The sequence below is a fragment of the Mastigoproctus giganteus genome, chromosome 12 (assembly GCF_048544385.1).
Source record: "Mastigoproctus giganteus isolate SK-2022 chromosome 12, ASM4854438v1, whole genome shotgun sequence".
Taxonomy (NCBI): domain Eukaryota; kingdom Metazoa; phylum Arthropoda; class Arachnida; order Uropygi; family Thelyphonidae; genus Mastigoproctus; species Mastigoproctus giganteus.
The window spans coordinates 159,282,607-159,304,401 of record NC_143586.1 but is presented as its reverse complement, the minus strand read 5'-3'; the positions used below and the strand labels follow the sequence as shown (position 1 = coordinate 159,304,401).

Genomic DNA, 21,795 nt, shown 5'->3' with positions numbered 1-21,795 from the left:
AAATACACACATATGCAAGAGATATTGAATGCAGCCTAATTCCACTGTGTAATAACACAGCCTTAAAGCTAACCTTAGAAGTGTCTGTAAATAGTCGCCATTCTTCGGGTGCTTCTGGAGACATTAAGTCTGACATACCTTCAACAATATCATTGATAAATAAGAAAATAACAATAGGCCCAGCACTGAATACTGGTGGACTTTACTAATATCATAGTCCAAGAATAGCAGTGCTATTCTTCACAGTATGAGTGGCAGATATGTGGTGATTTAAAGGTAATCACCATTTTATTAGGACTACAAAAGGGTTACAATAAGTATTGTTGCTCTCTCTGCTAGTGCCAGGAATATGCACTAAGAAAAGAGGAGTTGCCTGCAACGAAAATCATTAACATCTGGAATGAAGAATATAGCATTTGAACTGCTGTGGATAAAGGATTGTGCAGTGGGGGAAGCAATGGTTATCAGTGGGCACTGCTATTCTTGTACTATGATATTAGTAAAGTCCACCAGTATTCAGTGCTGGGCCTATTGGAAACATATGCAAACATGGAGAACATTCTCTTAGGTGTAAACTATCAGAAGTATGAGTGGCAGATATGTGGTGATTTAAAGGCAATCACCATTTTATTAGGACTACAAAAGGGTTACAGTAAGTATTGTTGCTTTCTCTGCTAGTGCCAAGAATATGCACTAAGAAAAGAGGAGTTGCCCGCAACGAAAATCATTAACATCTGGAATGAAGAACATAACATTTGAACTTCTGGTAAATCCAAATAAAGTTTTGCTTACACTACTCCACATTAAACTGGGGCTCATGAAAAATTTCATTAAGGCTTTGGAAGTGAATGGTCCTGAATTCACATACTTGTAAGAGAAATTCCCAAGACTTAATACAGAGCAGATTAAGGCAGGCGTTTTCATTGGTCCATAAATAAAGCAACTTTTCAAAGACAAACAGTTCAAATGTGCCCTTAGTGATAGTGAGAAATCAGCATGGAAAGCCTTTCGAAATGTTGCAACTGGTTTTCTAGGAAATGTTAATGCCAGCAAGTACAGGCAGGTTGTGGAAGATCTCATTACTTCTTACAAAAAATTGGGGTGAAACATGTCATTGAAGATGCATTTCTTGCACTCACACATGGATTTCTTCTCACCAAACTGTGGTGCCATCACTGACAAACATGGTGAGTGCTGCCGTGTTAGCCGATTATTGTTGGATGGTGAAAATGGATGCTCCCAAAGCTTGAATACGAGTGAAAGGCAAAAAGGTCCCATGTTTGATACTGGCTTTCCATGTTCTTCTGTCCCGCAATATTTAATGTTCTTACACTTGCTTTTTTATGTTTCTTACACTTGTTCATTTAGGTTTTTACACTCATTAAAATCAAAACCTGCCAAATTATTCTGCTGCACTTCAGTTCTGCTTGGACTCAAGACTAGTTGATAAGATCGTAGCTACTTTCTCCCTCTTACTGTACTACCTTAAACATAAGGATAATGGTTACATACAAGGCAGTCTAATTTTTCAGTTTTTAAATTTACTCAACTATTTAAGGAAGAACTAAATATAAAAGCTCATCAGAATTGGTAAAAACCATTTTGGAAAAAAAAATGCAATTTCAGAAAGTTCAGTGTCTGGTAAAAATCACTAAAAATATTAGTAAAAAAACTGCAATTAGTTTCTGAAACTGATTTTGGGGCCCCCTCTGATAGGGGCCATAGGCAGATGTAATTTTTGCCTATAGGATAACGCACCACTGGGACTAGGGAGTCATCAAAAAGCTGAAGAGAATCTACAAAAAACAAGCCATGCATTGTTTACTTTTAGCAGAAAGTGACGAAAAAAGCATCATAGCTTTCTCAAAAAAGATCAGTCAAGGATAGCTGCTACACGTTAGCTGGTACTTGGGAATTACTCGCTCTGCAGAATTTAAAAAATTCTTGGCATAAAAACTGTGGCCTGTTGCAGAAGAAACCATTGGAGATGAGCAGAATCAAAGTGACAAAGAAAGCATAGCTTTTTCAAAAAAGGTCAGAGTCAAGGACAGCTGTTACATATTAGCTGGTGCTTGGGAATCACTCACTGTGCAGAATTTAAAAAATGTTATTGGTTTTAGGTTCATTAGCGACTAAGGCCTTATTGTATAAGGCAATGGTCACGCCACACCTTGAGTATTGCATACAGATCTGGAGGCCTCATTTTAGGAAGGATGTAGATTTGCTTGAGTATGTACAGAGAAGGGCAACAAGATTGGTGAGGGGAATGAAGGGATCCTCTTACCAAGAGGGGCTTAAGTTCTGCAAATTGCAGTGGCTGGAGACTAGGCACTTGTGAGGTGATCTGATTGAGGTGTATAAAACTTTGAATGGGTTGAGCATGCTGAATTCTGATGGGATTCTTCCACTTGCTCAGATTACGAACCTAAGGGGGCATAAATTCAAATTGAGGAAAGACTTTGTAGAATAGATGTGTGGAAATTAGCCTTTAGCCAGCAGTTGGTTAATTGCTGGAACAAACTTCCATCTGCTGTTGTGGAAGTTGATAGCGTAAATAAATTCAAAGAGGAACTGGACAAACTTATAGAGGGGATGATTGTGAATTTTTTTTTTATTTTGGCTGATGCTGCATAAGCTCATATGCTTCCTCTCTTGCATCACATGCCTCTATTACTATTATTATTGCTCCATCAACTTGTTTCAGTCAATCCCTGGTTTGAAGATAGTGATGCAAGGGCATGGCTGGAAAATGATGTTGAGGCTACAGGGTTTCCCATTTTAAATGAAATTGTAAATGTGAAAGAAACTGGGGCTTCTGAAAATGGTATGAACGAAGAAAATGACATCTGCACTTGCTGAGGCATTCACCATACTAGAGACTGTGATAGCTTGGTAATAGTTGTTGTAGTAGGGTTTTAGGAGCATCAGCAACTAAGGCTATATTGCTCCATGTATACTGTCTGTAAATTGCATGTTCTGCGTTCGCTTTTCTATAGTTTGCTAGAGTTTTGGGTTTTGGGAAGAAAAATCATTCTGTCCTCACATGAGACCATCTAACTCAGCCATGTTGTGAAAAAAGGCACATAAAAATTCTGCCCATTATTGACATCACTTGAACTCAAGTCTTTTACACCTGTTGCAGTGAGGACAGTGATTCTACCAACTGTGCTACCATAAGGGCTTGGTATTAGTAGCAAACTGAATGCTATCCAACCCAACTACTTTTGCTGAAAAGAGTGAGAGATCTGGCAGCAAAGAAACGAAGTTCGAAAATGGTGCAGCAAAAAATGCATATATGCATAAGTGTTATTGTGGCTGAAAGTTCCAGTTGTTTTGTTGCCTATGAATAAAAATACATAAGTACAACACTGTTTTTATTTCTAAACTTACAAAACTTTGTTTTTAGTCTCCAGACCAGTATTTTTGATAAGTTCAAAAATCAAAACAAATCGGAAGTCCAAACTGCGCCCCTGGTCCCAATTAATTCAAATTATTGACACTACTGTACATCTGATAATTGTTCTACATTTATAGTAGCAGAGTTTGACATCATCTTGTATTTCTAATGTGTGTATGTGCAGCTATGTGTCAGGGACTGAGAGCAGGTTCCCCTATTTGCTAGGAAGAGTTTTTCATCATTGAGGTACACCTTCTGTAAAGTAAAAGGGGAAAAAAAGAGGAAAAAAATGTCTGATTCAACTTTGAAAGACTCTCATATTGAGAAATGTGTAAAGTAATAATGTGTTCTATCACTTTGTGCATAAAGAAACATGACTTGATGAATAAAGTAATAAAATTAATTTTGCTTTAAACCTGACTTTGAATGAGTGATTTTCTTTTTGAGGGTTATCCATCAAGTTTAATTATAATTACTTACGCTTCTTATCATTGCAGAATTAATCTTGATGGAAATCCATTTTGATTTCCAGTTTATTTTTGCAAGAAAAAATGAAGTATCACTATAAGCTTTATTAAAGGTAAAACTATACAGATTGCTATAAACTTTCCTTCTTGTTAATTATTTTTCTGTGTTTTTGCATTTCTGGTTTATCAAAATTTGTATATTAGCAGCATTCTAACTTATTGATCAAACACTGTGGCTCCTACAAAAAATACTCATGGGTTACTGTTACTAGCCCCTGCCCTGGCCAATTATTGCCTGCCTGTTATTCTAGGCAACAGCTCCTTGCACTCATCACTGTCACTACCATTGTGTGAGTGTGTAACATCTTGCCAAATGAATCTCTAACAAATACATGATTTGTAGTTCTTTACTTGATATCAGCAGCATATTGTGGCCACAGCTTTCAAAGCACCTATGAACTCAGAAAATTTAGAAATGTTTTATCATTAGCAATATAATTCATTTTAATTTGAAATGGAAATCATATTGAGTTGTCTGTTATAATCATATTGTAAAAGTATGTTATATAACTAGTGCTTTATAATGTATGTGCTGTTGAACTTTTAATTTCATATAAATACTTTCTGTATAGAATGGAATTTATTTTTTCTATTGAAACCCATCTTGTTAACCAGGTTATTCATGGGTTATTCTTTAGGATAAATAAATGATTTGATAATTCTCACTCTCCTCTCTCCTACCTCTTTTGTTGGAGGTCACATCTGAACCATTTCAAGCTTAACCAATCTGACTCAGGGCGTAACATTTTGTAAATGTGGAGATCCCTTGCCCACCTTCACATCGATCACAGAGGAATATCAGTACAGTAAAGTGTAGAAAATCCCGAGCCAGCATTTTTTTTTTATGTTGGTGCCATAAAATAATTATAAATGCTGGTTATTAGCATTAGCATTAGCAGAGGCATTTGATGCAAGAAAGCAAGCTTATGCAGCATCAGCCAAAAAAAATCTAAATAAACAATGTCGAAATTATTCCCTAAATCTAGCTCGTGAGTGACTCTTTCGAAATAGCGAACCAGATTTGTTAAACATGATTTTCCCTTTACAAAACCATGCTAAGTATCCTTGAGAATTTCAATTCGATCCAAATGATCCTGAATTCCATCCTTGATCATTGCCTCCATGATTTTCCCTACCACTGAAGTCAGACTGACAGGTCGATAATTTCCCACTTCACTCTTAGAGCCACCCTTATGTATGGAAGATACATTGGCACCAAGCCTCAATGGTTCGATGCACTCACTTGTCGCCTCCCTTAAGATTATAGGGTATATTCCATCAACTCCAGGAGCCTTACTGGCCTGTAGGCTCGAAAGTTTTTTCGTTAAATAATCTTGCAAAATTTCAGTATCATTAATTACATATTTTTCAACTTCGCTCCCACAATTTCCCATTGCCACAAAAGGTTTTTCATTTGTGAAAAACCTTTTGTGGCAATGGGAAATTGTGCAAAATAACTGTTGATTTCATCTGCAACAGAAGCTGGTGTATTTAATACTATCCCCTTTCTCTTACGTAAAGGTCCGATCTGGTTTGTCTTGCTCTTCTTGGCATTTATATGTGAAGAATTCCTTATCCCCCCTTTGCTCTGTTTGCTAGTGATTTCTCATAAACTGCCTTTGCCTGTCAAACCTTTTCTGTGGCTCTATTACAGATCATCTTGTAGCTGTTATAGGCTTCAGTACTTTTTATTGCTCTGTAACCTTTCCATGCCACCTTTTTCTGCTCAAGTAATGTGGCAACTTCACTATTCATCCAACTTGGAACCTTCCTCGTGGAGTATTTTTTTAATGGTAAATACGCATTTAAGGCATCTGTGATTGTTTTAAAAGCATACCACAGTTCAATTGTATTCATTCTCTGTGCGATATCTACCCAGTTAATAGAGGCCATATAGCATCTTAAGGCATCGTAATTTCCTTTTCTGAAATTAAAACCCATTCCTTTGCCTTTTACTACTGCTACCTCTCTCGTCATCATCCACCATAGAACTCCGTGATCACTTCCTGCTACTGGTTCCTCTACTGTCAGCCCTGTTATGTCATCTGATTGATGGGTGATGATGAGGTCTAGGATATTCTTTTCTCTAGTACTTTCCCTGACATGTTGATACAAATAACAGTCATCTAGTTGATTTAAAAATTTTGTTCCCCATGTCGAATTTCCTTCCCATTTACTTCAATCAATTAGAGGCAAATTGAAATCACCCATAATAAGACATTGACGCTTACTTGTCCATTCCATTTGCATGTAGAGGCTTTCGTCATATTCTTCACAATCAGCTGGTCTGTAGATTACTCTTACTCGCATTATACCTTTGTTTCCAACTATCTTACACCATACAGATTCTATACTAGCATGTGAAACATCTGAATCCGTGAAAGCTATCGTCACACTCAGGCTGCTTCTGATAAGAAGCATAACTCCACCATCCCCTTCTGTCAACCCTATCCTTCCTAAATACATTATACAAGCCATACTGAAACTCATCATCCCCAATTTCCAGGTGGCACCACGTCTCCGTAAGCCCTATTATGTCCGCATTACTTGTTTTAACCAGCAGTTCGAATTCGCTCATTTTATTGACGACACTTCTAACATTACTATATAAACAATTAAGACTTACTGTTCTTGTATATTTAACAACCCTAACACAACCCTTGAAGTTTTTTAGGCTCTCTTCCTTGGCATTAGCTACCTGCTCACTTGAAATGTTTCTGCCCCCAGAACGTCCAGTTGGGGTAACAGATAAGAACTGTTGAGGTATGTGCAAGAGTTACTTTGACCAATATTATCAGATAAACGTGTGTCAGTATTACCCCCCCCCCCCCCTAACTAGCAGTTTCCCTGAACCTTTAAGGTGTCCTCAATAATACTGGCAAAAACTTTTGCACCACCTTTGTTTAAGGGTATCCCGTCTCTACAAAACAAATTCCTTCTACTTACAAGTGTGGGCCATGCTGATAGAAATTTCCCCCCTAAAGCCTTGCAGAGTCCTTCAAGTCTTGAGTTAATCCACATTTTTATGTTAATCCACAGTTAATCCAAACACATACTTTTTGTGTTTGGGGTTCTCATAAAAAATAAAATAAATATATAAATACCATTCTTGAAGCCAATCTTTGTCATACTGAAGGAGTGCTGCACCACTCACTGTCTTTACATCATCTGCAAATTTTGATATTAATAATGCTATCCTTTCTTAGATATCATTTAAGAAAATCAGAACAATGGGGAACTCCACTTCTTATGTGACCCCAATGTGAAAAGTGACCATCAAATCCTGTGCTTTTTGCTCTGCAGTACCCTATGATTCTGACATATTTTCTCTTACGCAGTAACCTGAAATCCAGATAAACAATATTGAAATTATTTTCAACATCCAGCTCATGAGTGACTTCATTATTAAAAATGCTAACCAGGTTCTTTTTTTTTTCATAGTTCTGTTTCTATATAAATAACACTGTATTGTCACTTACTCTGCTCTTAGAAATGTTTTTATGTTACAAAAGTTACAAAAAATATATATATATTTAAGCAATAAAGAAAGTTCCACTTAAAGCAAGATCTGGTAAGATAGGGGTGATATTGCTATGATAAATTTTTAAACTGAGATAAATTTAAAACAGAAATTGAAATGTATTTCAGTTTCGTGTGTACATGTTTGTGTGAGAGAGAGAGATCATTCATACTTTGAGATAATGAGATGTTTTCATGATAATCAGGTGCTTTGTAAGCAAGTTGCTAAGATAAATTTTTAAACTGTTATAAAATAAAATTAAAAAAAAATGAACTGCATTTAAAATCTCAAGTCTGTTTTGTGTTTAATACTATTCATATTTTGATAATAGTAAGATGATTTCATTTAGTTATTAGAAATGTTCTCACTGATATTTTTATTGTTTTATGTGAAATAGCTCTATTTCTCATGTAAAGGTTTCTTTCATTTTTCCTTTAGCCCTTCATGTCTCCCAGGTATCCTGGAGGTCCTAGACCTGGTGTACGTATGCCACAGCAAGTAGAATTTAACGTAAGCAATTTTCAAAATTTACTGCAGAAAAATCAAATTTAGTTGCCCTCAGCTATTGTTGCATAATCACTGGAGTACATGGAAAAATATTTTTAGATTTAGATTATAGGAATCTTTTGTGTGTGTGTGTGTGTTCACCTGTGCGCATTTCAAAGCTATCTTAAATTTTGCAATTTCGTCATTGTTTGGATATTGGTGTAAAGAAACTGTAAGCAGCTTTTTAGATAGTTTCTGGTTCTTTCTTTCCTTTGCTCAGATTTCATCTCTCTCTCTCTCTCTACTATCCTCCCTCCCCCAATTTTCCTATTTTTGAGTTCTGAAATGCCAATTTTGAAAGCATGTTAGAGAGTGAGATACAGGAGTCTTAAACTTTGGAACTCTCATCCCACACTTCATAATTCTGTTTTAAGCTATTGTCAACTATTAACAGGTTCCACTGTGTTCTCGTAATCTTTTCTTTTGCTTGTCCTACATTTGCTTGGTTTCTTATATGTTTGAAATGATTTTTATCTTTAGCATTAGTAGAGGCATATGATACAAGAAAGCAAGCTTATACAACATCATACAGAAAAAAATATATATTTCCAATTTCACGCATCCATTCACTTTAAAAGTTTGCTAACTTGTTCCTTGAATTTATTTAAGCTATCAACTTCCACAACAGCAGGTGGACGTTTGTTCCGGCAATCAACCTGGCTAAAGGCAAATCTCCGCACATCTGTTCGACGACTGTCTGTCTTCAGTTTATGGCCCCTCAGGTTTTTAATCTGAGCAAGAGAAGAATCCCATCAGCATTGAGCCTGCCCAACCCATTACACGCATCATTCGGATCATGTCACAGGTGCCTAGTCTCAAGATGCTGTAATTTGCAGAATTTTAGCCTCTCTTCGTAATAGTACCCCCTTTGTTCTCCTCATCAATCTTGTGTTGCCCTTCTCTGTACTTGTTCTAGCAACTCTGCATCCTTTCTAAAATGAGGCCTCCAGACCTGTATGCAGTACTCGAGGCATGGCTTGTCCACTGCCTTATACAAAGGAATAATCATCTCCTTCTCCCTACTAGCAAAATTCCTGTATATCATTGACAATACCCCATGACCTCCTCTGCAGCTTGTCTGCACTACTCAAAAAACTTTATATCTGACTACACAATTACATCTAGGTCTCTTTCATTTTCCATTTGTATTTCTTGTATTTTGACTTGTATTTCTTCTGAATTTTTAAATGTCTTGTAATTTTTAAAATTGAGTGCAAGAGGTGTATAGGTGTTAGCTTAATATTTAATTGGAGATATACAGTATATATGTGCATTGTAAGGTAATATGCAGGGTATCCCTATACAACGATAGAGCCTAAACATTTAGGTCCTGTCAGTGTGATTTTATGTAGACCATAACCTACATGGTCTGGTCAGAAACCTACTCTGGTAGACTGAAATCTAGAAACTAAGCAAAAAATAAATAAATTATATATATTAGTGCCAGTTGTGCAAGAAAGCAAGATTATATAGCATCAGCCAAAAAAAAAACACTATACACATTTCACCCACCAAGAATTTGTCTAGTTCTCCCTTGAATTTATTTAAACGACTCACTTCCACAACAACAGATGGAAGCCTGTTCCAGGAATTGACTACCTGCTGGCGGAAGGCAAAATTCTGCACATCTAACCTGTAACCATTCTTGTACAACTTGAATTTATGCCCTCATGTGTAGTCACAGAAAGTGGAAGAATGCTATCGACATTTAGGTTAGTTAATCCATTAGAGCCTTAAACCATCTGAATGAAATCTTCCCACAGGTGCCTAATCTCCAGAAGCTACAATTTGCAGAACTGAAGCCTCTGTTGGTATGAGCACCCTTTTGTTCCTTTCAATCTGGTTACCCTTCTCTACATCCATTCCAGCAAATTTACATTCCTCTTAAAGTGAGTCCTGCAGACCTCTATACAGTACTCAAGATGTGGCCTAACCATGACCTTGTACAAAGGGATAATTACCTCCTCTCTGCTACTAAATTAACTGTATATCATTGACAAAACTCCATGAACTGTCTTGGCAGCCTGTCTGCACTGTCAGATAACTTTGCATGTGACTGTACAATTATCTCCACATCCTTTTTATTTTCCACTACCTTGAATGTAGTACCACACAGTTCATATGTTACTCCAAGATTACTGCTACCCATATGCAGTACCTTACATTTGTCAATGTTAATCTTAAACTGCCATTTTTCAGCCCATCAACCTAATTCTCCTGGATCTTGTGGCAATAGCTCACCCTGATCTGTCATTAACCACCTGCCAACCTTTGTATCATTTGCAAACTTAGACATTAAACCTGATATACCTTCATCATTATCATTAATAAATGTTAAGAACAATGCCTGTCTTAATATAATTGGATAGATTCCTCGACTCCAGGCACTTTTTTATGTTTCGCTTTAACAATTTCTCTTCTACTTTCCTTTCATTTATCACAAAGCACTTAACCCCAGGGGGACTCCACTAATAAGATTAGTTCACAAAGAGCAGTGCCCATTGACTCTCTGCCTTCTTCCACTCAACCATCCCTTTATCCATAACAGTAACATGCCCTTATTGTCACCTTATTGTTTGAGTTTGTACATTAGTCTTTTAGGTGCAACAGTATCAAAAGCCTTCCTGAAATCGAAGTGTATGACATCAAAATTATTTTTTGCATCAAGTTAGCATTAGCATTAGTAGAGGCATATGATGCAAAAAAGCAAGCTTATGCAACATCAGCCAAAAAAAAAAAAAAAAACCTTCCACTTCACCACTCCGTTCGTTCGAAATACCTGTGCAGCTGAGCCTTAAATTTATTTAGACTATCAACTTCCACAACAAGGGATGGAAGTCTGTTCCACCAACCAACTACCCGCTGGCTAAAGGCAAATTTCCACACATCTATCCTACATCTGTCTTTCCTCAATTTGAATTTATGCGCTCTCAGGTGATTATTCAGAGCAAGAGGCAGTATTCCATCAGCATTGAGCATACTCAAACCATTCAAGGCTTTGTACACCTCTATCAGATCACCTCGCCGGTGCCTAGTCTCCAGACACTGTAATTTGCAAAACTTAAGCCTTTCTTCGTAAGAGCAACCCTTCGTTCCGTTCACTAACCTTGTTGCCCTTCTCTGTACTCATTCCAGCAGCTCTACATCCTTCTTGAAATGAGGCCTCCAGACCTGTATACAGTACTCAAGGTGCGGCCTGACCATTGCCTTATACAAGGGAATAATCATCTCCCTATCCCTGCTAGAAAAATTCCTGCATATCATTGACAAGGCACCATGAGCTACTCTTGCAGTCCGTCTGCACTGCTCAGAGAACTTCATATCTGCCTGCACAATTACCCCCAGGTCCTTTTCATTCTCTACCACTGTCAGTGTAGTACCACAGGGTTGATACGTTGCTCTGGGGTTGCTGTTTCCCATATGTAGTACTTTACATTTGTCAATGTTAAACTTCATTTGCCACCTCTCAGCCCATCTGCTCAACTTTTCCATATCCTGTTGCAGCAGCATAGCGTCAGTAGCGTCCTTAACAACACTGCCAACCTTTGTATCGTCTGCAAACTTGGACAGTAAGCTTGATATACCATCATCAGTATTATTTATAAATACAGAAAACAACAAATGACCCAACACTGAACCCTGAGGGACTCCACTAATAACATTAGTCCACAATGAGCAGTGTCCATTAATTACCACTCTCTGTCTTCTGCCACACAATCATCCCTTTATCCATAGCAACAATTTGCCACCAATGCCACACTGCTCCAATTTGTGCAACAGTCTTCCATGTGCAACAGTAACAAAAGCCTTTCTAAGCTCCAAATATATAATATCAAAGTTATTCCTTGCATCCAATTCTTTTGTGACTACATCATGGTATCCAATAAAATTGGTCAGGCAAGACCTTCCCTTAACAAAACCATGCTGTGTCTGAGCTATAACTGAATTCTTGTCAAGATGATCCTGCAGTGCTTCTTTAACCAGTGCTTCCATTAATTTTCCTGGAACAGAAGTTAAACTCACAGGTCTATAATTAGTTGTGTCACAAGTAATTATAGACAATGAACAATTTGCAATTGTTCATTGTTAAATGAACAATTTGCAGTGAAGTTCAACAAGATTAAAAGATTTACTGATTAATTGACAATATTATATTATGTACTATACTATACTAAGCTTATGCTATCTTGTTTGAGATATTTTGTATTGTGTAACAATGGCGGCAATTTACGAACGGTAAATCTACGGACAGTTAAGTATCGATTAACTTCCAAATCTCGCTGTCTCAATTCAGAATAAACTAAGGATCCTGACTAGCTACTTACAGAAAATAATTTGATATAACAATTGGTTAATAAATCGGCTAAATATGGTTAAAAAAAAAAAACCTCACCTTCAACGCAGCTGCAGCTTGTAACACGTGGATTTGATACCCTTACCGATACTAAGTAATACCTACAAAATCTCTATCTAAGTTAAACTTTAAACTAAGTATCGTAACTAGGAATATAAAGCTACTCTAGAAAATAAGTTAATATGCCAATTTAAACTAATAAAACAGAAAATAAATCAGAAAAAAACTTCTCTGTTCCGGGAGCGGCAATAAGCTACATCCGCACAGGCTACACTCGTACTCAAAAAAATACTGAGTAGATACTATGTGCAGTGACCAAGTTCATTGGTTACTGCATCATAGTATCTACTCAGAATGGTTAGATAACACTTAACAAATCCATGCTATGACTGCAGTCATAGCATGGATTACAAATATTTGCATTCCTGCATTCCTCTCAAGATGGTTATGCATTACTTCTTTAACCAGTGATTCCCTTATTTTCCTGTGAACAGACATTAAGTTAACAGGTCTCTTTTTACCAGTGTCACCTTTAAATCCCCTCTTTCCATTATGAATTGGGGATAGATTTGCACATCTCCAGTCTATGGGGACCTCCCCTCAATCCGTGGATTTTCTCATAATGATGGCTGTGGGTTTGCTTACTTCCTTCACTGCCTGTCTTAATATAATTGCATAGATTCCTCCACTCCAGGCACCTTTTTTATGTTTCCCTTCTACTTTCCTTTCATTTATCACAAAGTCATGTAGCTCCCCTTTGAAGGAATGCCAGAAGTTTGATAAACTTCTGGCTTCTCTTCCCCTAAAGAATTCCTCATGTGTGAATGTAAATGCAAAATACCTATTCATTTGGTTAGCAACCTGGGTAGGGCCATGAACAGTTTACCCATTGACATCGAGTGGCCTGGTATGATTCAACCCTTTCCTTCTACAATAATATAAGTATAGAAACTCTTTGCTAGTATTCCTTGAATTCTTTGTCAGAAACTTCTCATGTTGTCTGCTTTACCTTTGTGGATTTTTTTCTCAATTTTCCAGCTTTTACAAGGTTTAGAGTATGCCACATGATTTCCATTGCAGTTTGGATAGTACAGAGTAGTACTCCACGGCATGCTATTTGGAAGTGACAGTATTTTTTGGCATTTGTATCATCTGAGTGGGTTTAGGAATATAAAGTTATACTTGACAATTTAAATAGCCTGCTTTCACTGAGCTTGGTATAGTTGGATTGTTAAAGGTAAGAATAGTGCTTTGTGTTGGCACTAGAATGCCGTCTTTCTTTATCAGAATGTGTTTAGCTTGCATTACTTGCCGTCACTTGAACACTTTCTTCTTCTGTGACATTCACGAAAGTCCCATTCAGTAATGACACTTATAATAGAGCTATTTTGCATTGCATGGGTTGTAACTTGTATGCTAATTCCACAAAGGATGAGAGTTTCAGAAATGCAGTATCGCTGGATAATAAATGGAGAGATTTTACTTAATGGCTCATTCGTGAGGGAATGAAATAACAAACAGTAGATAAGTTTGGTTGGTTGCCTCCACTCCCTGTCTCTTTGGACTGGTAAACGATAGCCAAGCTGCAGTTAGTATTAATAGTAGCCATGTATTTCAGTAAATGAAGTATTAATGAGAACTTTGGTGCAATATTCAATATACAGGTAGTCCTCATTTCTGGTCTGATTTCCACCAGTCACTAATCACAAGGCCATGATTATTAATTTTTGAAAATTTTTTTATAAATTGAAAATTTAAATTGTCAAACAAAATTTATAGGCATCGTACTGTTCTATGTATCATGGACTGTTCACATGATCAAGGACAGTCTGAGCCAATGACAGATAATACAACATCAGTTTTGCAACCGATGGATCAGGGAGTGATAGCCACCTTTAAAGCTTATTACATATGGTAAACATTTACAGAAATGGTAAAAGCTTTAGACGAGTTCAACATTACCATCAGAAAATATTGACAGTCATTTGATGTCTGAAAGGGCATCAATCACATTAACACAGTCTGGCAAGAAGTAACTGCCAATTGTCTAAATTCAGTGTGGCGTAAACTTCTCCCTGATTTCATACATACTTCAGAGGATTCGAGCCATAACAGAATGTTGTATAAAACATCAGCACACTGCCACAAAAGGCAGAATTAGAAGAAGTTACAGTTGAAGATGTAACTGAGCTCTTGAAAAATTATGCACAGATGCTTTCAAATGAACACCTTGAAGCTGCAGAACTTAGCCAACAGCAGGAGGAAGAGAAAGAAGGTCCTCCTCTAAAAACTATGAAGACCAGTGATCTAGAACTGATTCTTGCAAGTGTAGAGTCCCTCATTAATGAGCTCTGTGACATTGATCACAACTAGGAAAAGAGTGCCACAGTTAAAAGGGGTGTCATATCAGTCACGACCCATTATTTTTAAATTCTTAAAGAAAGGAGGAAGGAACCCGGGCAATCAACACTTGCTTTTTTCTTCAAAAAAGCAACCGCCCCAACCAGGACCTTCAAAAACCAACTAAAAATTTGGCATTACGCCGAATTTTTAGTTGGTTTTTCATTATCAAAATGTTTTTTAATTTATTTTTTATTTATTATATGTAACTGTATTTATGTAGGTTAAAAATAAAACTTTTTTTTTTTTAATTAAAAAAAGTTTATCTCTGAACTTTAAATACTTCAGTATTGAAAAGGGTAGGTAAAATGTTTGGTGCCTGGAACCTAATCCTGTGATTTCCCATTAACTCCATTATATAAAGGGTTCCATTTGCACCTGTCCCCACATGAACCTAACCCTGGCTTAAATCAAGGGTTACATGTATATAGGTTGCCATACTAAAAGAAATAAAGAACAGCAAGAGAAAAGACAAGTGAAATTTAGGTGTTGGGTGTTTTCACCTATTATGCAATGAACATATTAAATTAAAGTAAATTGCTATACTCAATATAATTAAGCAACAAAATAGATAAATATTTTAGCAATAAATTAGAAAAATTATAGATAACAATAATGGTGTAGTCTGATCTGAGGTGGGACAAGGTGAAACTTTAGGAAATATTTAAAATAAAGTTTTGGGAAGAACAGCAAATATATTTATTATTATTAATATAATTACTAATGATAGATTGTCATGATGAATTTCAGTGGATCATTATTGTTATAATCTGTGAACAATTTGTTCAAGATGTTGGCCACAATGATCTATCTTTATATCTAAAGTTTTTTTTCTTAAAGTTTATAAAAAATTATATTTTTTGTCTGTATTCCCTCTCTCAGAAAGATTAACTTATAAATCACTGCTTATTACCTTCATTTTGAATTCAAAGATATTTTATTTTTAAATTGCAAGCCATAAGCTGTTGTCCTTATAGTACATTTTTAAATTCCCTGCCCAATCACCCAATGTGGACATCAGTCTTTGAGTCATGATAGAAAAAGCTTTACAATATCCATCAGTCTGCCAGCTGACCGTTTGGTGTTCAAATCAAAAGCTTGTTAAGTGAACTAAACATGACAGTAGATAACATTGTCCAGTCACCAAGGCAACGTCTGGGAGAAGGCTCTCACACCACCAGCTGTCTACCAGCAACTCTGCAGCACATCGAATGAAATATTCTGGTTTTCTGCTAGTGTACACAGATTGCTCTGAGTCAGACTCGTGTGGTTTCAACTATTCTCCTTTCATATAAAATAACATCCATCCATATTCACACCTGAGGAGTTATTAAGGAAGGAAAATGCAAGAAATTTATCAAATTTTAACAAGGTGCTTAATGATTTTGTAATAACTGAGAGAAAAGTGGAGGAGAAATTGTTGAAGTTAAACATAAGAAAGGCATCTGGAATGGGTGGGATCTATCCTGTTACATTAGAGGAGGCAGCAAAGGAACTAAGCAAACCCTTAGCCATGATTATGAGAGCATCCGTGGACTCGGAGGAGGTCCCCACAGACTGTAAATGTGCAAATGTATCCCCAATTCACAAAGGGGGATCGAAGGATGACACGAGTAATTACAGGCCAGTTAGTTTAACTTCTGTTCCAGGTAAAATAATGGAATCACTGGTTAAAGATGCAGGATTATCTAGACAAGACTGCAGCAATAATTTAGACACAGCATGGGTTGTTAAGGGAAAGACTAGCTGACAAATTTGATTGGATACTATGATGTGGTTACAAAGGAACTGGATGCAAAAAATAATTTTGATATCATATACTTGAATTTCAGGAAAGCTTTTGACACTGTTGTGCAAGGAAGACTACTGTACAAATTGGAGCAGAACGGTAAACTTAAGGGTAAGCTGCTACAATGGATAAAAAGGTGGTTGAGTGGAAGAAGACAAAGGGTGGTAATAAATGGACACTACTCTTAGTGGACTAATGTTATTACTGGAGTCCTACAGGATTCGGTGTTGGGCCCACTGTTGTTTTGTATATTTATCAATGATATTGATGAAGATATATCAGGCTTAGTGTCGAAGTTTGCAGATGATACAAAGGTTGGCAGGGTTGTTAATGACAGTAACGGAGTGTGTACAGAGAAGGGCAACAAGATTTGTTGAGCGGAATGAAGGGATCTTCTTATCAAAAGAGGCTTAAGTTCTGCAAATTACATTATATGCAGACTAGGCACCTGCGAGGTGATCTGATTGAGGTGTATAAGGCCTTGAATGGGTTGAGCACACTGAATTCTGATGGGATTCTTCCACTTGCTCAGATTACAAATCTAAGGGGGCATAAATTCAAATTGAGGAAAGACAGTTGTAGAATAGATTGTGTGGAAATTTACCTTTAGCCAGTGGGTAGTTAATTGCTGGAACAAACTTCCATCTGTTGTTGTGGAAGTTGATAGCTTAAATAAATTCAAGGAGGAACTGGTCAAACTTTTTAGAGGGAATGGTTGTGTGAATTTTTTTTATTATTATTTTTTTTATTTTATTTTATTTATTTATAGTATGAAGCAGAGCTCCAATGCTCAATACATTCTATGTTGATATCAATATTTGTAAAAGAATAAGAGAAATTTACCCCAATATGATACGTAGAACACTTCTGTATAATACTCTCCAGAAATTAAAATGAAAACAATTAAAAAATCTGAAATCTTACATTACATAAGAAATAATTAAAAATCGATTTAATGAAATTAAAAATTAAGTAAAAAATTAATTTAACAGAAAAATTGCAAAATGATTTTCCTTCCTTTTAACGAAAAAATTTAAAAACGATTTTCCTTCCTCGTCTTGCAATTTTTTCATTAAATTAATTTTTTACTTAATTTTCAATTGCATTAAATTGATTTTTAATCGTGTTCATTTGATTTTTAATTATTTCTTACTGTAATGCAAGATTTTCGATTTTTTAATTTCTGGATAGTAATTATCCATCTGGATAGTATGATATGGAAGTGTTCTATGTATCATATTTAAGTAAACTTCTCTTATTCTTTTACAAATTTATATTTTTTTATTTTTATTTATTTTTATTTTTTTTCCTGATGCTAGATAAGCTCATATGCTTGCTTTTCTGCATCACATGCCTCTATTACTATTGCTATATTCCACAAGAAAGTAGCATATATACTGCTGAACTGCTTGCAATAGAACTAGCCTTGGATCATATAAAAGTTAGCAATGATAAAAGATATATTCTTGTTTATGCTGCAGTGTGACCACCAAGTCAGAGGACTTTACAATAAATCATGAATACAATCATTAATCATATTTAGCAGTCAGGGGCTTGAACCATAGTCTGCTCAAGTGCATATTCTACAGGCTTTATCAGCAGTGAGGTATAATCCACATCCAGTCCTATCCCAGATGCTGCAGTTACTTTGTCCCATTTTTGAACTTGAATTTGACATCTTCTGTTGGATCCCAAGCCACATTGGAATCAGGGGAAACTGTCTAGCTGATACATTGTAAAATTAGCAGTCCCATTGACTAACTTTTGCTTGTCAGTCCTTTATACAGACTCTACTCCCAGTGGCAAGATTCTTCACCAAAGGCCCAACAAATGAAAGCGGATTAAGCCTGTAATCAAGCATTGGCAGCCCATCTATGCAGGTCTCATTATAGGAAGCTGTTTTTGCTTGGCTCTACATAGCTCACAGTCGTCTGACCCTCTTTTCTGCTGAGGGCGGATGACCCCCCCCCCCCCCCGCGCGTGTGTGTGAACTTAAGAGCTATTTTGACTATTGTTCATATTTTCATGGAATGTCCTGTTTTTACCAATAGGCAATGTTTGTTTTACGGATTTTATTAATCTGGCTGAATCATTTACTCAGCCAGATTTTAAACAACAGAAACAATATATCTGAATGTTTTTATAGTCCATTAATTTATACAAAGATATTTCAGTTTATCCTTTTATATTTTTAATATATATTTTCTTTTGACACACTAATCTGTTTAGAGGTTACGAAATATACTTTTTGATGTTTCTTTCTTTACCTTGAGTGGCACATTATGGCCTTAGTTGCCAGTGCACCATTAAACACCAACTAACCAATGAACCAACCTCATTGAGGGGATGGAAACTTGGAAAGAAAAGTTCTCTTTCCAGAGCAAAAAGGAACAAATGGATTCTGACAATCATAACCTCGTCAGATTAAGAGATCCAAGTATAATGAATCAAAAACATGAGGAATCAAACCCTGATTAAGAGCAACATAAAATAATAGTCATGAGCATAAATCTCATTAATTTCTAATTCAGAATTGTATCTCTGACCAACCCCTTGGTAAACTTCACCTTTTATGATTCAGAAATGTCTGTACAGTAGATTCACCTAAAATAGCCAATGATTATTATCAGGAGATCGAGTATCAGAAGTCACTGTTAGACAATCAAAGCAACTTCACAACAACTACAACTTTAGGTGCAATGCCTATAACAGTCCTCTGTCTTGTGCCACACTCAACACCTCACATAGGTTTCAGTGTAGTAGCATACACCCCTTTCATCTCTCAGATGAACTAAGAGATCAAGGAAAGTCATTCATGTGAAATGCATATCATCAAACATGGCTGGTACTCTTTTTCCAACATGAAACATTTCTCACCTTTGACACACGTAAATCATTAGGAGCAATAAAAGTAGACTTCTTCAATTGTCACATCAGAACATACATACCAAATCCATTATGCTGTTGCAAATGCAAACAAAAAATATCAGCATTTGTTGTGCTGCATGCGGATCAACGGCATACACACACGCACAGATTGTAATGCTGAACAACCAATTAGTACACTAGACCGAACCTATTGGTCACTCTTTAGGAGGCTTCCGGATCAGCTAGCGTACAATCTTGCCAACTCTACTGTGCCACGTAGTGACTGGAGGGAGTCAGAGTAGTGTGTATGCGGGGGGCATTGTTGAGCCCACGTTATGTCAAAAATCTGAGTATATTCTTACCATGTATACGCCAAATCCACAAATTTCATTACTTCATACAGCATATCCACCCCCTGCACTTTTTCTTACTACTGAATACACCATGAATTGTCAAACCAATAGAGTAAGCTTATCGGCAAAAAGATGTAAACCTCCCAGACATTTCATAGTTCATTTCACAAATATACCTGGTCTCAATTCTGTTCTTAAGGATGTCCATTTCCACCTTGCAGGCTGTCAAACCCCATGTACTTTTTCTGACAAAATCTAAGTTATCGGTCGATTCAACTATTGCTAATCTCAGTTGCCCAAATTATTCGCTGTATGATTCCTTTCGCCTCAAAGATGGTACTTGTGCATATGTCCATTCCAGTATTCCCTGTTAGAGACTTGGTAATTTGAAATCTCCTGTTTACGATCTTCTCTGGCTTAAAATCTCTCTACCTCATTCTGTCAAATTCGTCTGTTGTCTCTACCATTCTCCCAACTCCACTAATTGCTTGGAGCTGTTTGACTTCCTCTCTTTGCAACTCAACTTTCCTAACAGTGAGGTAATTTTCCTTGGTGATTTTAACGTTCGCTAATCCAGCTGGCTTCTGTTTTCTAATCAGACTGACCCAGCTGGTCGAGATGCTGAGGTGTTTGCAATTACTAATGACCTTGCACAGATTGTTCATTTACCTACAAGAATACTGGACAATCCTAACCATACAGCCAACACACTTGACCTTTTTCTCACAAACAACCCTTCTAAATACAGGAACTTCCCGATTTTCGTAATACTCAACTTAGGGAAATTCGACTTTACGTAAGTTTTTGCTGGTTAGTTCAAACTTAAAAAAATTCGTGGAAACGTATTCTGTGCATCCCTTAGGAATAAATGGAGGTATCATGAAAATATCGTAATGTGAACCCAATAACCCAGGGTTTTTTTTTTTTTTTTTGTAATTTGTTCCAAGTCCTTGGAAGTTGAAAATTTCGCTATATTCCTAAGCTATTTATCTCTCTAAAAGGTCATATTTATAATGGAAATTGCACTACCCTGTCATCGCTATCATATGTTCCTGTTATAAGAAGAATCAATTTTGAACACCTTTTCGTGATATTTTTCTAAAGCACGTTTCTTGAGGTCACGACCAAAAAACCATTTGCCCTTTCTGATTTATTGGGCCTTTCTGTTAGTGGATCTAATTATAAACGGGTAATTAACTTAATCTTATTGCATTTGCGATAATACTGATAACTGCAATTGTGTGGGTTTTTATGCTATTATGGTGAAATGTGTTCCCCCCTTCACTGAAACCTTCAATCATGTAAAAAACAAATTTTCAGAAACTTCTCAATTCCTATTTACGTATTACAATGATGAAGGGAAAGCGACCAACAGAAAGTGCAAGCGCTAGCAGTCCCAGGAAACTAAACAAAATTGATTTAGAAATGAAGATGAAAATGATTAAGAAGTACGAAGCAGGACAAAGTTTGTCATCTGTTCCAAGAGAATTAGGTCTCGCTGCTTCAACAGTAAATACTATTTTAAGGGACAGTGTGCATATAAAAGAACATGTCATAGGATCTATGCACTTAAGATCAACATTGATCACAAAACAGCGTTCAGGTGCTATATCGAAGATGGAACAGCTGTTAATAATATTGATGGAAAATCAGATTCAGAAGCGAGTGCCCTTGGGTCTAATGAGCATTCAAGCAAAAGCAAGAAGTAATTATAAAGATATTAAGGATATGAACGATGAACCGCAACCAACGAATGGTTTAATAGGTTCAAGCATCGCACTGGTTTCCACAACGTTTAAGTATGTGGTGAAGTCGCCAGTGCCAATTCTACAGCTGCAGAGAAATTTTGTGATGTGTTGGAAAAAATTATTGATGAAGCAGCTATTCAATGCAGCAAATTTTTAACGTTGACGAGACTGCTCTGTATTGAAAAAAAAATGCCAGATTGAACATACATTGCCAAAGAGGAAAATAAAGTGCCAGGTTTCAAGGCGTCAAAAGATAGAGCCACGCTCTTGCTTGGGGCTAATGCAGCGTGATA

At 36.5% G+C, this 21,795-nt stretch overlaps 1 protein-coding gene across 6 annotated transcripts in view; it reads left to right on the top strand.

Annotated features, from left to right (window-relative positions):
* Positions 1-21,795, top strand: part of LOC150077541 (single-stranded DNA-binding protein 3-like) — a 729,210-nt gene that overhangs the window by 312,922 nt on the left and 394,493 nt on the right. For all 6 annotated transcript variants that reach the window (XM_090386678.1, XM_090386675.1, XM_090386677.1 and 3 more), the window contains one exon: positions 7,883-7,954. In XM_090386678.1, coding sequence (XP_090242804.1) covers positions 7,883-7,954 — 72 coding nt within the window. The remainder of the gene's footprint in view (positions 1-7,882; positions 7,955-21,795) is intronic.